Here is a 15,227-nt window from a genome sequence, read left to right on the forward strand (position 1 = left end):
CTCCGAAACGTTGCACCTATCCTGATGTGATCCTTTTGCAATAAGTTTCTTTGGACTGCTGTGCAAGATCCTTGGAGTGCTGGCGAATATGTATGCAACCACATCCTGGTCAGTTCTCTAGCTATGCTGGGAACTCAGCCTGATCTCCTCCAATGATCGCACTTGTCCTGACAAGCTCCCACTGCACAGCCATTCACTGGAAAGTTCAGTGTGCTGTTGCTCTCCCCCTAGCTCTTATGCAGCTCAGAACAGAGGGAATGTGATCACTTATTAAAAATGAAAAAAAAAATGTATTTATAATGTTTTTTTAGATCTGTAATTATGGTAAACAAATAGGTTGCTTTAGAACAGGCATGTCCAACCTGCGGCCCAGGGGCCGCATGCAGCCCAGAACCGCAGGCAATGCGGCCCACTGCCCCCTGACAATTTATTTTTTTTGCTGGGGAGGAAGAAAGTCGAGTCGTGGGCACGGCCACAGAGGTTTCCAATTAACTGTAGGCAGAGGCTGCCTCGTAGGGGATCATCCACTATTTGTGTTAAATTAGTGCTGGGGGGAAGGGCGCGGTGGCGTTTTATTACTTATATACCTTAATTATAGTATATATTTTATATGCGGCCCGAGAAAATTTCTCTACACTTAATGTGGCCCAGAGAAGCCAAAAGGTTGGACACCCATGCATTAGAAGGTGATCGTTTACAATCAATTTACACAACAGGTGATCATTTACAATCAAAATTATGCAATTTGAGCCCCGCCATTGGACCGATTTGGCATGTGATTTGCATCAAATTGCATGCCAAATCGGGGCCAATTGCTGTCCGAATCAGTGCAACGCTGCACCCCATTCCCAAAAGTGGTTTCTGCACTACTTTTGGTGATTTCAGGGGGCCATTTCAATAGACCTCTGTGCAGGAACCCGCACAGATCTCTGTCAAATCGCCCCCGAAGTCGCACTGACATGCGGGATTTAAATTCAGCCGAACTCGGCATGATTTCAAACCCGCCCTCAGTGTGAACGAGGGCGTCGAAGCGTCCCTTGCTTTGCTGTGTCCTTGTAGCCCCCCTTCATTTTAAAGGTTGCCCTATGTTATCTGTATACACGAGGGTCTAAACTGCTAGAAGTCTCTCTTATATCTTGTCAGGTATGCACAGTGCAGTACACAGCAACCTCAGAAGAGAACACATGCAGGAATATTTTAAATTTTAAAGCCCTTTTCAAAAAGGAACTGAAGGAAAGAAACAAAATTGCGTAAGTGTGTAAGGCATTTAAGCATCTGGAAGGATGCAATATATTGAAATGAAAAAAATTATAAAAATAAAAAATAGGTCATCACATGGATTTTACACCTTCTGGGAGGTGTAAAAGGTGAATTTATACTTTTGCCAGGCGTTGACTTGGCTGCTGTGGCACAGGACATCCTCTGGCTTTGTAAAGAGGAGATGCACAAAAAGCAGATCAGCCATTGTTCAGTATGAACAGAATGGGCCGACACCGGAGACCTCATTTCTCCCACCCTGTACAATCTATTGTTGTGTTCCTCAGACTCCCGTTACCCACAGCGGCTTCGCACCCTCCCACTATGGGATATCCGCTTTGCCCTGACCAAAACCAGCAGCCACAGGGCGATTTGCCACAAAAGCGGGCGATCCGTCATCATTTGGCCTTCATCTTCTTGGCGACGACGGCCTCTGTGTCCACTTCCAGATCCCGCTTGCTGCCGGCGGGCCCTATGGACTCAGCCACCGCGTTCTGCGCTTCTTGCTGGCTGCGCTCTCTTTTTTCTTTCCTTTCCTCCAGCTCTAGTAGATCCTCGGCAAACAATGCTTTAAGGGGCCCCATTAATTTGGGAAGGATTTTAAAGTCACTCCATCGGATCTTTGGAAAATAAAAACGTGAAATGTCAGTTGGAGGGAAGAAAGTCCACAACGGCGCTGCAGGTTATAACATTAAAATGCAAAGAGAGATTTCTACTGTCATTTCTTTGCAGGTTTTCAAGCCCCCCCGGAAGGTTTTACCCTCTTAACCACTTCTGGACCGGGCTTTTTTCTGACACTTCTTGCTTACAAGTTTTTTTGGGGAAAAAATACACTTTTTTTTTTAAAATAAAAAAGAAAACCGTGAAGTTACCCCAATTTTTTTCTATAATGTGAAAGATAATGTTACGCCGAGTAAATAGATACCCAACATGTCATGCTTCAAAATTGCACACGCTTGTAGAATGGCGACAAACATTGGTACTTAAAAATCCCCATAGGCAACACCTTTTTGCTAGAAAATTACACACACATTATATATATATATATATATATATATATATATATATATATATATATATATATATATATATACTTAGAACCTCCAAACATATCTATATACTCCTCTAAGATATATATACACACCTCTAATGTATGTATGCATATACACACCTCAAAATATATATATATATATATATATATATATATATATATATATATATATATATATATATATATATATATATATATATATATATATATATATATATATATATATATATATATATATATAGTCAGGATTGAGGAATACAATTTTTTTTTCCATATTATATTATATATATATATATATATACACACACACACATACATACATACATATATACATATACATACACACACACACTCTCTCTCTCTATCTATAAGAGAGATATGATATATATATATATATATATTTATTTATAAGAGAGATATGAGAGATATATATAGATAGATAGATAGATAGTGGTTCAAGTGATTTAAAAGGATAGATTTAAATAAATAAATAATAATAACAACAACACATGCTGTACTTACCTACTCTGTATAATGCTCTTGCACAGAGTAGTCCTGAATCTTCTTTTTGGGTCCCCCTGCCAGCTGTCCTGCCCCCTCTCCCCTGCTGAGTGTCCCCAATAGTAGGTCTCGCTCCTGAGCCTCACTCTGTGTGTCCATTCACACACAGAGTGCGGCTCGGCCCTGTGCTCTCCTCATTGGCTCACTGGCTGTGATTGACAGCGGCAGGAGGCATTACCAGTGAGGAGAAAGAAAGAGACCCAGGAGAGCTGCTGCTCTTGTGCACATCGCTGGATTGAGATGGGGCTCAGGTAACTATAAGGGGGTGCTACACCCAGGAGGTTTTTTTTTTTTTTTTTTTTTAACCTTAAACGCATAGACTGCATTAACGTAAAAAAAAAAACTGGAGTCTTCAGAACCATTTTAAATTATCTGAAGGTGTCAAATGGTAAACACTTGCCGCTTCAGTCAAAAACTTCTTTAAAAACAAACAAAAAAAAGTGCTAATTTGATTAACAGGGATGTATAACTTACCCGCATGTGATCAAAGGAGATCCCCACCTTTCTGCTGAATTCATCGCTCATTAGAGGCAGTTTGGAATATCTCTGGCTGAAGTGGTTCAGCATCACATACTCTGCATTCATCTTCCTCCCAACACTGATGGCCTGCGAGGTCGTGCTATTTCATACAAAAAGGGAAGGAGAAGTGACGTTTAGCTCGCAGGTTATCAAGCTATCTTCTATACGCTCTAATAGAAAGTGAATGCTGGAAAGTCGCCCAGAAAATACAAAGTGTTCACTTTTGCCAAAAGGATAAATTAAGGAACGATGTTTATATATTAGAGGCTGATCTTAGGAGCTCAGATCCCTCCAGACACAACTGAAATCTTCCACCTCTACTGTCTACAAGAGAGCAATGAAGGACAACATCTGTAACACATGCCTTGGCCAATTACGGTTAAAGCTGAGCTTCAGGCAGATAAAAATAATAATAATAAAATTAACGCGGCTCTGTATTCATTAACCACTTCTGGACCGGAAGGTTTTACCCCCTTAACCACCGGAGGATTTTCCTGCTTTACGTCCAGGCCACTTTTTGCAACTTGGCACTGCGCGACTTTAACTGACAATTGCGAGGTCATGCAACGCTGTACCCAAACTAAATTTACGTCCTTTTTTCCCACAAACAGAGCTTCCTTTTGGTGGTATTTGATCACCTCTGCGCTTTTCATTTTTTGCAATATTAATTAAAAAATAGCGAAAATTTTGCGAAAAAATTGACATTTTCTACTTTGACTGTTAAAAAATATCCAATATATTACATTTTTTGTCATATATTTAGGCCAATATGTATTTAGCTACAAGTCTTTGACAAAAAAAATCCTCAATGAGCGTATTTTTAACCGCTTTAAAACCGGAAGATTTTACCCCATTCCTGACCAGGCCATATTTTGTGATTCGGCACTGTTAATTTAACGGACAATTGCGCGGTCGTACGACGCTGCACCCAAATAAAATTGATGTCCTTTTTTCCCACAAACAGAGCTTTCTTTTGGTGGTATTTGATCACCTGTGCGATTTTTATTTTTTGCGCTATAAACAAAAAAAAGCGACAATTTTGACAAAAAAAAAAAAAAAAATTGTCACATTTGGCTATACGACATTCTCAAAAAAAAAAAAAAATGTAAAAATCTAAATTTAACATTTTAGGCCAATTTGTTTTCTGCTACATATTTTTGGTAAAAAAAATTGCAATAAGCGTATTTTGATCGGTTTGCGCAAAAGTTATCGCGTCTACTAACTACGGGAAATATTTATGTCATTTTTATTTTTTTTACTAGTAATGGTGGCGATCTGCGATATTTCGCGGGACTGTGACATTGCGGCGGACAGGTCGGACCCCTGACTGATATTTTTGACAGTTTTGGGGGGGACCAGTGACATTACTACAGTAATCAGTGCTAAAATATGCACGGTCATTGTAATAATGACAGTGGCAGAGGAGGGGTTAACATTGTGGGTGATCAAGGAGTTAATTGTGAGCCTAGGGGAGTGATTCTAACTGGGGGGGGGGGCAGGACTTGTGAAATGACCATAGAGACATGTGATCCTATATAGAAGGATCACAGGGGCTCTATGATCATTGCAGGGAGAAGAACGGTCAGCTGTGTTTACAACAGCCGACCGTCCTTCTCTCAGTGGGGAACGATCGCGGGTGTCAGGTGGCAATGAGTGCCGCCTGACACACGCATCGGCTTCCCCGCTGACGCGCACTCGCCCCCTAGCCTCCTGAGAAAGAGCGACGTATAGCTACGTTGCTTTGCCCAGGAGCAGCTGCCTGCCGCAGTATATCTGCGGCGGGCGGTCGGTAACTGGTTAAGCTGGCCATACACGGTTTAGTCTTTTTTGTTCATCCAGTGGGCTGAATGAAAAAACACTGAACCAGATTCTCCACCCATATATTCCAGGCGAATGAGGAAATCCTCTCTGCTGCGCTTTTATATTCCGACAGCGGTGAGACTTCCTCTGTCTGAATACGCAGATTGACGCTGCAGCCACTGATCGAGCGGGTGTTATCCAACAGGGTGGATGAACTCCTTTTTGTTGTTCTTTTTATTATGTATGTCATATATCCACTGCGCCCCCTGCAGGCATTTGATGGGAGACACAGTTTCCATCTTATTTCTGTGCTCCTTGTCTTATAGGCCCCGTTCACACTGGGGCGACGCTACTTTGCCGGGTGACCTCATAGGTCGCGGCGCGCTGCTCGCCCTGCGACCTCGGAGCGGCCGGCACGGACTTCATAACATTGAAGTCTATGCAGGTTGCTCCGGGTCGCCCCAAAGAAGCTCCGGACCCTTTTTCTAAGTCGGAGCGACTTGTGTCGCTCCCATTAGAACGGGTCCATAGCTTCTGTATGGAAGGCGACCTACGGGGGCTTATATTGCACTGTACATTTCTGTTTTTGTTTGTTTGGTTCAATAAAGTTACCTTTTTTTAAAAAAAAAAAAAAACAGGGTGGTTGAACAAGAGTGCTTTGGTAGATTGACTTCTGTGCAACTGCAGTAGCCACACGTGGATCAAAATTCATCTGGTCACTGCTGAACCTTGATCCAGCTAAGGCCACCTTTAGCAAGCATATGGCAGCCCTGGTACCTGTGTGCTTTTTCTATGGCGTCTTGCTCTAATCCATCTTCCAGGGTGGCTTCATGGATAAGTAGTGTGGCATCTTTTCCTGGAAAAAAAAAAAAAAAAAAAAAAAAAAAAAAAAAAGGCTAATCTGAAAGTTGCTCACCTACAGCAAAAAAAGAAAATATAATACACATAACAGCAGACTTGGGTGTCCTGTAGTCTCCAGCAAAGCCCGAATAAATAATCAAAATGATCCAGAGTATTGTGCAATAATGAAAGATTAATCAAAATACTGTTAACAGTTTTATAGGCTCTATAAATCTGAACATTCACTAAGGAAACCTCTAATTTAAAGGAGATGACAGCCAAAGCTGGTTTGGCTGTACATCTCCTATGGATCACAGGAGTCCAGTTCGTTCTGAACTCCTGTGACCCGTTTTCAGCAGAGAGCGGGCTGAAGTCCACACTCTGCTGAGGTCACAGAAGTCGGTCCAGGCACCGCGTCCTAGTGACCAGGAAGTCGGGATCCGGCACACCCGGCTGAGCCGCTGAGAGGCTGAGCCGGCCACTCCCCTCCCCAGCTCAGCGCTCCAATGAGCGAGGAGGGGGCGGAGCAGAGCGCTCGGGGAGCTGTCAGACCAATGCGGCATCCGCCTAGGTAAGTATAGATAACAAAAAGCGGAGCGCCTCGAAGTGTAATCAGTTTTAAAAGCAAAAGTAAAACGTGCAAAAAACTTGCTCACATAAGAACAAATAGGAATAAGCTCATCTGAATAGTGGTCTGCAGCACTGCACTTGAAAAACGAGCGTGCCCGCCCGGCGAGGCTCCTGCGCATGCTCTGAAATGTGTTGTGCGATTGGCTGCCTGATCTGTGACGTCACGCAGGTGTCTCTGTATGCAAGCGTCTGAAGAGTGGAGTTTGGAAGCCACCGGCCATCCAGCAAGATGGAGCAACAGCTTACCACGCCTTCTCTCCTGCATTATCATCGTGGGGTCACATTATCTGGATGCGGACTTCCCTTTTTCGGCAGACCACTATTCAGATGAGCCAGTGGTCCTCAACTCCGGTCCTCAGGGCCCACTAACAGGCCAGGTTTGCAAGATAACTAAACTACATCACAGGTGATCTCATTTGCTGCTCAGTGATTGCAGTATTCTAGTCTGCATCTCCCCAAGGTAATACTTAAAATCTGGCCCGTTAGTGGGCCCCGAGGACCTGAGTTGAGGACCACTGCAGGTGAGCTTATTCCGATTTGTTCTTATGTGTGAGCAAGTTTTTTGCACCCGTTTTATTTTGGCTTATTAAACTGATTACACTTCGAGGCGCTCCGCTTTTTGTTCTTATCTTTGCACTACAGAGCTGACTTCCCTCTGCAGCAGAGCCCTGGGTGTCATCCACTCCTTTATTTTATCTATACCAACCAGTGACCATGCATGAGCTCGAATCCCTTTGATGCTATTTAGGTATGTGTTATGCAACAGCGTTCACTTTGTTTCCCTAGGTAAGTATAAATGGGGAATAAAAAAAAAAATCTCATACAACTTTTAACAGGATGGAAGGACTTCTAGACTGCACAGGTGTCAAACACAAGGCCCGCGGGCCGAATGTGGCCCCCCAGGCCATTTCATGTAGCCTTCACACCTCTCCTGCAGCTACAGCATTCCCCTCGTCTCTGCCCCCATATTGTCTCAGTAGTCAGCAGCAGAGGGGACAGAACTCCTTTGCCAGATCCGGTGCTTCTCTGTGCAGCTGCAGAAAGGCTCATCTTTGCCCACCCACAGCAGTTTGCAGCAGAGAGGAGGGCAGAACTTCTACAGATCCTGCACCTCCCAGTGCAGCCACAACACCACCTTTGCTCTGCCTCCCCTGGTCTCAGCATTCAGCAGACTCTGGAAGCTGACTCCAGCCCTCCTCTGGTCCTCCTCCAGACCCTGTACTTTCTTCCTCCCAGATCCACCTGCATCTTCTTCCTGGCAGCAGCACAAGGTAAGGGGGTGCATTGTGATGTAAGTAAGGGTGGGTGACTCTTGACATCTCATGTAAGGGTGTAAGGTTGGCGTGGGGTGCTCTGGACATCTAATCTTAGAGATATAACCGGCCCTTTGAGGGCAACCATAATGCTGGTGTGGCCCCGAGATGAAATTTAGTTTGACACCCCTGTTCTAGAGACGTGAACTTCTCCCCATCCAGATCCTGTCCTGGCATTATTATATTGGTCACCTTGTTCCCATAGTGAGAAACTTTTTTTTTTATTATTATTATTATTATTATTATTATTATTATTATTGTCTGACATCACCAGGCATGCAAAAATCTTTCAGAGGCAGCTACTGGGAGCTCAGTTCCAATTAACGCAGGCATGCCGGGAGAACTACATCTCCCGAGAGCCCTTTCTCTACAAACAGTATGTGGATGGACTCTTGGGAATCATAGAAGCGCAACTGTTTTGCTGGTAAACAAATACATTTGTTAGATAGAATGCAAGAAGATAAAAAACCTTCTGACTTTAAAACTCCTTTAGGAGGCTTCCCTAAAATGTAAAATTCTGTGCAGCAGTAGAAAGCAGTGTGGAAAATCAAACCGTTTTCCAATTTGCTTGCCACAGATCTATGCAGTGTAAAAATTGCCTCTTTACAGGAGCTTCCTGTGATAAAGACCGCTCACTGCTGCTCTCACTCCTTGTGCAGAGTGACTGGTCTCATCTCCGCCTCCTCCTCTAGTTTTCTACAGACAGCCTGTGGTGGGTGGAGCCAGTTGGGTCCCTCCCACATTTCTGCTCTCTGTACAGCACAATGATATCACTGCTTCTTCAAAACAGGGTAATATCTGGGTTCTGGTAAAGGCAATTGGTGCACACAAGAAGGATTTGTATCCTTTGTAGATAATGAATATATATATATCTATAATGGTTAGTACACAATTCCAACCCACGTGGGTTCTGGTTTGCGCCCCGTTGTCCGGCTGTCTCCCCCGCAGACCTCCCAGTCACGGCCATACTATATAGTTTTTGATAAAGGACCTTATTCTCTTTGTGTCTTTCACTCTTATGCAAGTTCCATTTATACAATACTATATAATGGTTAAAAATACCTGTTATTTGGATTTCTGTGTTGTATCTCTGTACTGTATCAGTGTTGTTACCTATCTGTTATACAGATATGGTTTAAAACTCAGGACCAATATACCCCCGGAAAAAGACGCTTGGTCGAAACGCGTAGGGGTTCCTTGGAGTCAATGTGTCTTGAGATTATATATATTATATATTTATTTATTGTAGATTGTAAGCTCTAATGAGCAGGGCCCTCTAGTTCCTCCTGTTTTGAACTGTATTGTCTTCCCTCACATTGTAAAGCACTGCGCAAACTGTTGGCGCTATATAAATCCTGTATAATAATAATAATAAAAAATACACACACACACATACATTATATATATATAGGATGGAAATGATTTTTTATATATGTGAAAAGGATGAAAATGATATATATATATATATATATATCATTTTCATCCTTTTCACATATATAAAAAATCATTTCCATCCTATATATATATATATATATATATATATATATATATATATATATATATATGTGTGTGTGTGTATTTTTTATTATTATTATACAGGATTTATATAGCGCCAACAGTTTGCGCAGCGCTTTACAATGTGAGGGAAGACAATACAGTTCAAAACAGGAGGAACTAGAGGGCCCTGCTCATTAGAGCTTACAATCTAGAATAAATATATTATATATATATATATGAAAAATCCTTTTCTATGTGTTTTGTACTATGTGAAATTTTGTGCACTTTTCAGTTGTTTGTTGCATTTATTACATTTTTGGATCAATGCTTCAAGGCTGTTATTTCAGCTTAATGACTTTTTACTTGTATTTAATAAAAACATACGTTTTATTGATTTTGCATCTATATTTTCCATTACATTTCCTGGGTATCGCAACGTCCCTTTCCCCGTATATCAATTCCTTTTCTTAGGAATTTATTTTTTTCCATGTAATATAAATAATAGTTCTTGTGTCTTGCGTTCTGCGTTAAGAACACAGTCATCCTGGATGAAAAAAAAAAAAAAAAAAACACTAGAACAATCCAAATGCCAAAAAGATAAAACAACCTACTCACCCATCTCAATTAGAGCGTCGCAGGGCATGGTGTCACCGGAGAAAACCAGCTTCCAGCCAGACTGGTGGACGACTGCACAACCAAAAGCATTTTTACAGTGGCGGACATAACAGGTCTGAAACTAAGAAGTGTAAGAAAGTCAGAAAAAGCAAAAAGAGGACTTGTCACCAACTTAAATAGCAGGGGGGGGGGGGGGGGGAATGAATTTTTGACTTAGAGTAAAGTCCTTTTTTCTGAAGTTCATTGACAGACGCAGCTCCATATTCTTCTTAGCCATTAGGTTTTGCTGCCCCCTACAGGAGTAGGACACTAGGCAGGAAAAAACGTCACCACGCCTATGGGGCAGTCCCTGCAGGCATACAACCCACATACTCCGCTATAGGATTCAGTTTTGTTGAAAGCAGTGCCAGAAGAAAAAAAAACCCCAACCCACTCAGAAATAGAGGGGTGGGTGCTGCGTCTGTCAACAAACTTCAGAGAAAAGGATTTTCTCTATTGTTCATTGACAGGCGCAGCTCTATATTCTTCTTAACCATTGGGACGTCCCAAAGCAGTATTTGCATGAGGGGTGGGAAAACAACGCAGAGAAAGAACGGAATACTCCAAAGGCTAAAAAATTAAGCACAAATAGAGGAAGAGCCAATAAAAATGGCACTTCCTGGTTACGATGTGACCAGCTGTGATTGGACACAGCTAATCACATGGTAAAGAGCCTAGGTCATAGGCTTTTTACAAAGATCAGAGATGCGGTGTGTTAAATAGAAGTGGTTAAGGAGCAGCTTAGAAATACAATACCCATATGTAATATTTTATATGCTACTTCTATGTAGGTATTGGAGAATCTATACAGAAATCAGACTCCCATCAGGTCTTTCACCATGTTTACATGTTGTCAACCTGGGCTGAAGGTGGGATCTCAACCCCAATAAAAAAACTTCATGTTAACGGACAGATGGGTTGGGGGTGAGAGTGGGCAACTATTTATTTGGCCATCATTCAGATGGAACATCTCAAGAGGGGTCCACCAGCACTTTATATTAAAACTCTTAACCAGGGTTCCTCCAGGAGGTTGATAGGAGCCCCTTGGGCTGTGACTGGCTGACCTTCCATCAGATGGTGCCTATGTAATTTTGGGGCGAATGCCACTTGTCAGGACCAGTTGCGTGACATCAATGATCTTTTTAGTTGTCTATTAGGGATGCATTCTGACCGCCATTGTAATGGGAAGAGGGGCCTCCTTATTGGTAACCAATGTAAGTGGCTTTATTCCGCACTGACAGTTCAGGACTTCGGTTTACCAGGGGTTCTCCTAAACCTTAAAGTTATTTCAGGGGTACCTCTGTGGTAAAGAAATTTAAGAAAGACTATATTATGCCACAGCAAAATCCTAGGCAAGGAGATGATAAAATAAGAAAAAAAGTCAGCCATTTTTCTATACTGGCACTTGATCCGCCGTTCTGGTCCCGATTGTATAGAGCCCGGGTCCTCAATAGGCGGACTCAGGGCAGCGTCTGGACCCCCGACGCCCTTAGATCTGGACCGCGGCGATTCGCTGCCTATTCCGGCCGCCCTGCATCTAGCAACCAGTGACGTCACACGCCCGCCCAGGGCCGATCCTTGGCGGCTGCAGTGAGAGAACGGAGCCGCTACATCCTTTATAGTTCCGGCTCACAGGTGGAGTGATATCAAATGCACTCCGCCTGTCAGAGAAGGAGCCGTAGAGAGGAAGCAGCGGCTTTGCTCTCTACTGCAGCCGCATGCTTTCTCTGTACGGCTCCTCCTCTCACAGGAGGAGTGCATTTGATATCAGTCCACCTGTGAGCCGGTACTATGGAGGAATTAGAGGCGCTGTTTTCAGTGACAGCCGCAGCCCACGGGATATCGCACAGGAGCCCAGCACCACAGAGCCCGGCAGCCAGGACCAGGAGCCAGACGGTAACTTTTCTGGACCTCGGACTGAATGGAAAATTGGTAAGTGGACCTTTCAATTTTATATTTGAGTACCCCTGGTATAGAGAGTCTCCATCTTCATTGGTAAAAACACTGAGACAGGTGTGTCTGGAATTCATGTCTGTTACCTTGAGAAAAGGGTCCCAAGACAATCTGATTTGCCTTCTTTTGTGACACACAGCTCCAATGTTGCATATCAGAAGGTTGGCATGCTTATTTTTATTTCTGGAGTCCATTCGCTGGTTACTCCCTTATCTTATAACAGCAGAGAGCGCCAAACTAGGTGCAGTAGTAAAAACAGCTTTATTGTAAAAAGACAAAATTGGCAACTCAATATTTTGTATCACAGATAAGGCATGTCTTCATATTTGAGTCCTCTGTGTGTCCTCCCACTCAATACAGGATAGGAGCACTACAGTGGCCGCCAGCCAAATGGTATGCCTCTGTGTGAAGTACCAGAAGTCCCAGGAACCACACTGGAATGCACAGGGCCAGGGGACCGGATGTGACGTCACTGCCAGCGAACCAGGAAGCAGATGGGTGATGTTACCCAATTCAGAGCACTTCTGGCTCCTTTGTCAAACCACCTTTGATGGTTTGACAAAGGAGCCAGAAGTGCTCTGAAACGAAAACTTTCTCCCTGTGCTTTTCATTGTGGTGGCCGCTTCTATCCTAGCCGGAGAACACACAAGCAGAAGACTCTAAGATGGGAAGATCCCTTATCTAGGATACAAAATATTGAGTTGCCATTTGTCTTTTACAATAAAGCTGTTTTTTCTACTGCACTTAGTTTGGCGCTCTCTGCTGTTTATTTGTATTTCTTAGAGATTAGATCACTTCAGTCTCAAAAGGGAGCAGCCGCTGGGGTTTTGTCGTTTCCTGTACACCACTTATGGACTCTTAAGGACTTTTTTTTAGAACCATAAGTTATTGTATGTGAGCTGCCATATTTGGTATATTGCATACCTGCTGTTGTTTTTATTGACAGTGGTAGACTCTGTTAGCGCACCATTTATATGGTCTTTTTTGTAGTCCCTTACCTTATCCAACTGGTACTTCTCCAGCAGGGAGGAGATGAGGCTTCTGGTCTTGGGGCAGTCTAGCTCTATGCCTTCTATTAAGCTTCTTGATGGGATAAAGCTGGAACACAAAATATACAGGAGGGTCTTTTTGCATTATAATATAGATACACACACATATTATATATATCACAAATGTTGATAGTGTACATATACCTATACATCACACAATTCAAGAGTTTCTAGGAAACCAGCAATGAAATCAACGTTACATGCAACACATGATAAAATAATAAATAATGCGTAAAAACCAAAAAAATTAAAACAAAACACATATACATATATATATATATATATATATATATATATATATATATATATATATATATATATATATATATATATATATATATATACACACACATATACATATACAGGTCCTTTTCAAAAAATTTGCATATTGTGATAAAGTTCATTATTTTCTGTAATGTACTGATAAACATTAGACTTTCATATATTTTAGATTCATTACACACAACTGAAGTAGTGCAAGCCTTTTATTGTTTTAATATTGATGATTTTGGCATACAGCTCATGAAAACCCAAAATTCCTATCTCAAAAAATTAGCATATCATGAAAAGGTTCTCTAAACGAGCTATTAACCCAATCATCTGAATCAACTAATTAACTCTAAACACCTGCAAAAGATTCCTGAGGCTTTTAAAAACTCCCAGCCTGGTTCATTACTCAAAACCGCAATCATGGGTAAGACTGCCGATCTGACTGCTGTCCAGAAGGCCATCATTGACACCCTCAAGCAAGAGGGTAAGACACAAAGAAACTTCTGAACGAATAGGCTGTTCCCAGAGTGCTGTATCAAGGCACCTTAGTGGGAAGTCTGTGGGAAGGAAAAAGTGTGGCAGAAAACGCTGCACAACGAGAAGAGGTGACCGGACCCTGAACCCCATAGCAATTTATTTCCCTGCTTTGCAGGGAAAGAAAATCTATTACTTCCCTGCTGACAGGACAGAGCTCTGCCTTGTTTACTAAAGCCCCGTACACACGTACTGATCGTCGGCCGAACGATCGGCCGTCTTTTGTCCAGGGCTGTCGTGTCGGTTGAAAACTGCAAAAGACTGCACACGAATTTTGTCGGCCAACAACAGCCGACTGCAGAAGTGATGTCATGTGCTGGTTTACTTTCCTGGTCTTTTTTTCTTCTCTGAGCATGCCCAGTCTTGCAAATCTGCTGTCTGTAGGCCGAATTCTGTACTGACTGGCGAACAATCGGCCGTTCTGGTGACGGCCAACAAAAATTTTAATGCCTGCACGACAGATTCTGTTAGGCCGAAAATGCGCTGTCGGTTGTATCATACTGACAAGCCTACATTCGGCCGATCGGTCGAATATTTACAGCCGACAATCGGTACGTGTGTACGGGGCTATAGGCAGAGCCCTGTCCTGTGTGTTCCTGATGATCTGCCGGTGCAACAATTTGTCCGGCACTTGCTGATTGGCATCAGGTGTGTAAAATCACAGCAGAGCCTGACCGCCGAGGGCGCGCGCGCCCCCTACCCAGAAGTGTCAGAGGACGCACTATATGCCTTGCTATCATATAGCTATGTTATATGGTCAGCAAACAGTTAAACGTAGGCTTTAATCCAAATTGTAATTGGTCGTGTTACGAGAAGATGTTTAGATGCACCACAACAGGCAAGTCTAGCTACTTCAAACTGCAGACCACGGAGTGCGACTCACCTGATATTATGGAGAACCTCCTGGCAGTGGTCATGAAACTGATTGAGCCAGGTCATTAGGACACCGGGACCTACTAGGATGACAGGACTGAACGGCTTTCCACGTGAGCTCTGCAAGAAGACATGAAGATAAAAGCACCAAAATACTGAAGAGGACATCAAATACGGCTCTTTTACAGCTACACTTACCAGCGCTCTCTCTCTTTCATACAGGACACGGAGGAGACCCTGAATAGAGACAAAAAGTAACTTATAATAACCTAAAATGAACTTGAAGATTTGGAGCACCTAGAAATGTTTGCTTTGCCTAAAACTAACTTTGCAGCAACACACAATGCTAACCACTGGGAGCAAACTTATAAAATAACACAGAGATAGTTTTACACCCCGCTACACTTATCTAAATTCCTATCCATA

The 15,227-nt window shown here is 42.7% G+C and overlaps 1 protein-coding gene across 1 annotated transcript in view; it reads right to left on the reverse strand.

Moving 5' to 3' along the window:
* Positions 1-1,582: 1,582 nt before the first annotated feature.
* Positions 1,583-15,227, reverse strand: part of ELAC2 (elaC ribonuclease Z 2) — a 46,803-nt gene continuing 33,158 nt past the window's right edge. Inside the window, exons 18-24 of the mRNA XM_082271233.1 lie at positions 15,000-15,038; positions 14,812-14,921; positions 13,074-13,173; positions 10,084-10,204; positions 5,966-6,044; positions 3,344-3,488; positions 1,583-1,877 (exon numbers count right to left, since the gene is read on the reverse strand). Coding sequence (XP_082127359.1) covers positions 1,656-1,877; positions 3,344-3,488; positions 5,966-6,044; positions 10,084-10,204; positions 13,074-13,173; positions 14,812-14,921; positions 15,000-15,038 — 816 coding nt within the window. The 3' untranslated portion in view covers positions 1,583-1,655. The remainder of the gene's footprint in view (positions 1,878-3,343; positions 3,489-5,965; positions 6,045-10,083; positions 10,205-13,073; positions 13,174-14,811; positions 14,922-14,999; positions 15,039-15,227) is intronic.

The sequence above is a fragment of the Pelophylax lessonae genome, assembly GCF_965119305.1.
Source record: "Pelophylax lessonae genome assembly, chromosome: 11".
Lineage (NCBI taxonomy): Eukaryota > Metazoa > Chordata > Amphibia > Anura > Ranidae > Pelophylax > Pelophylax lessonae.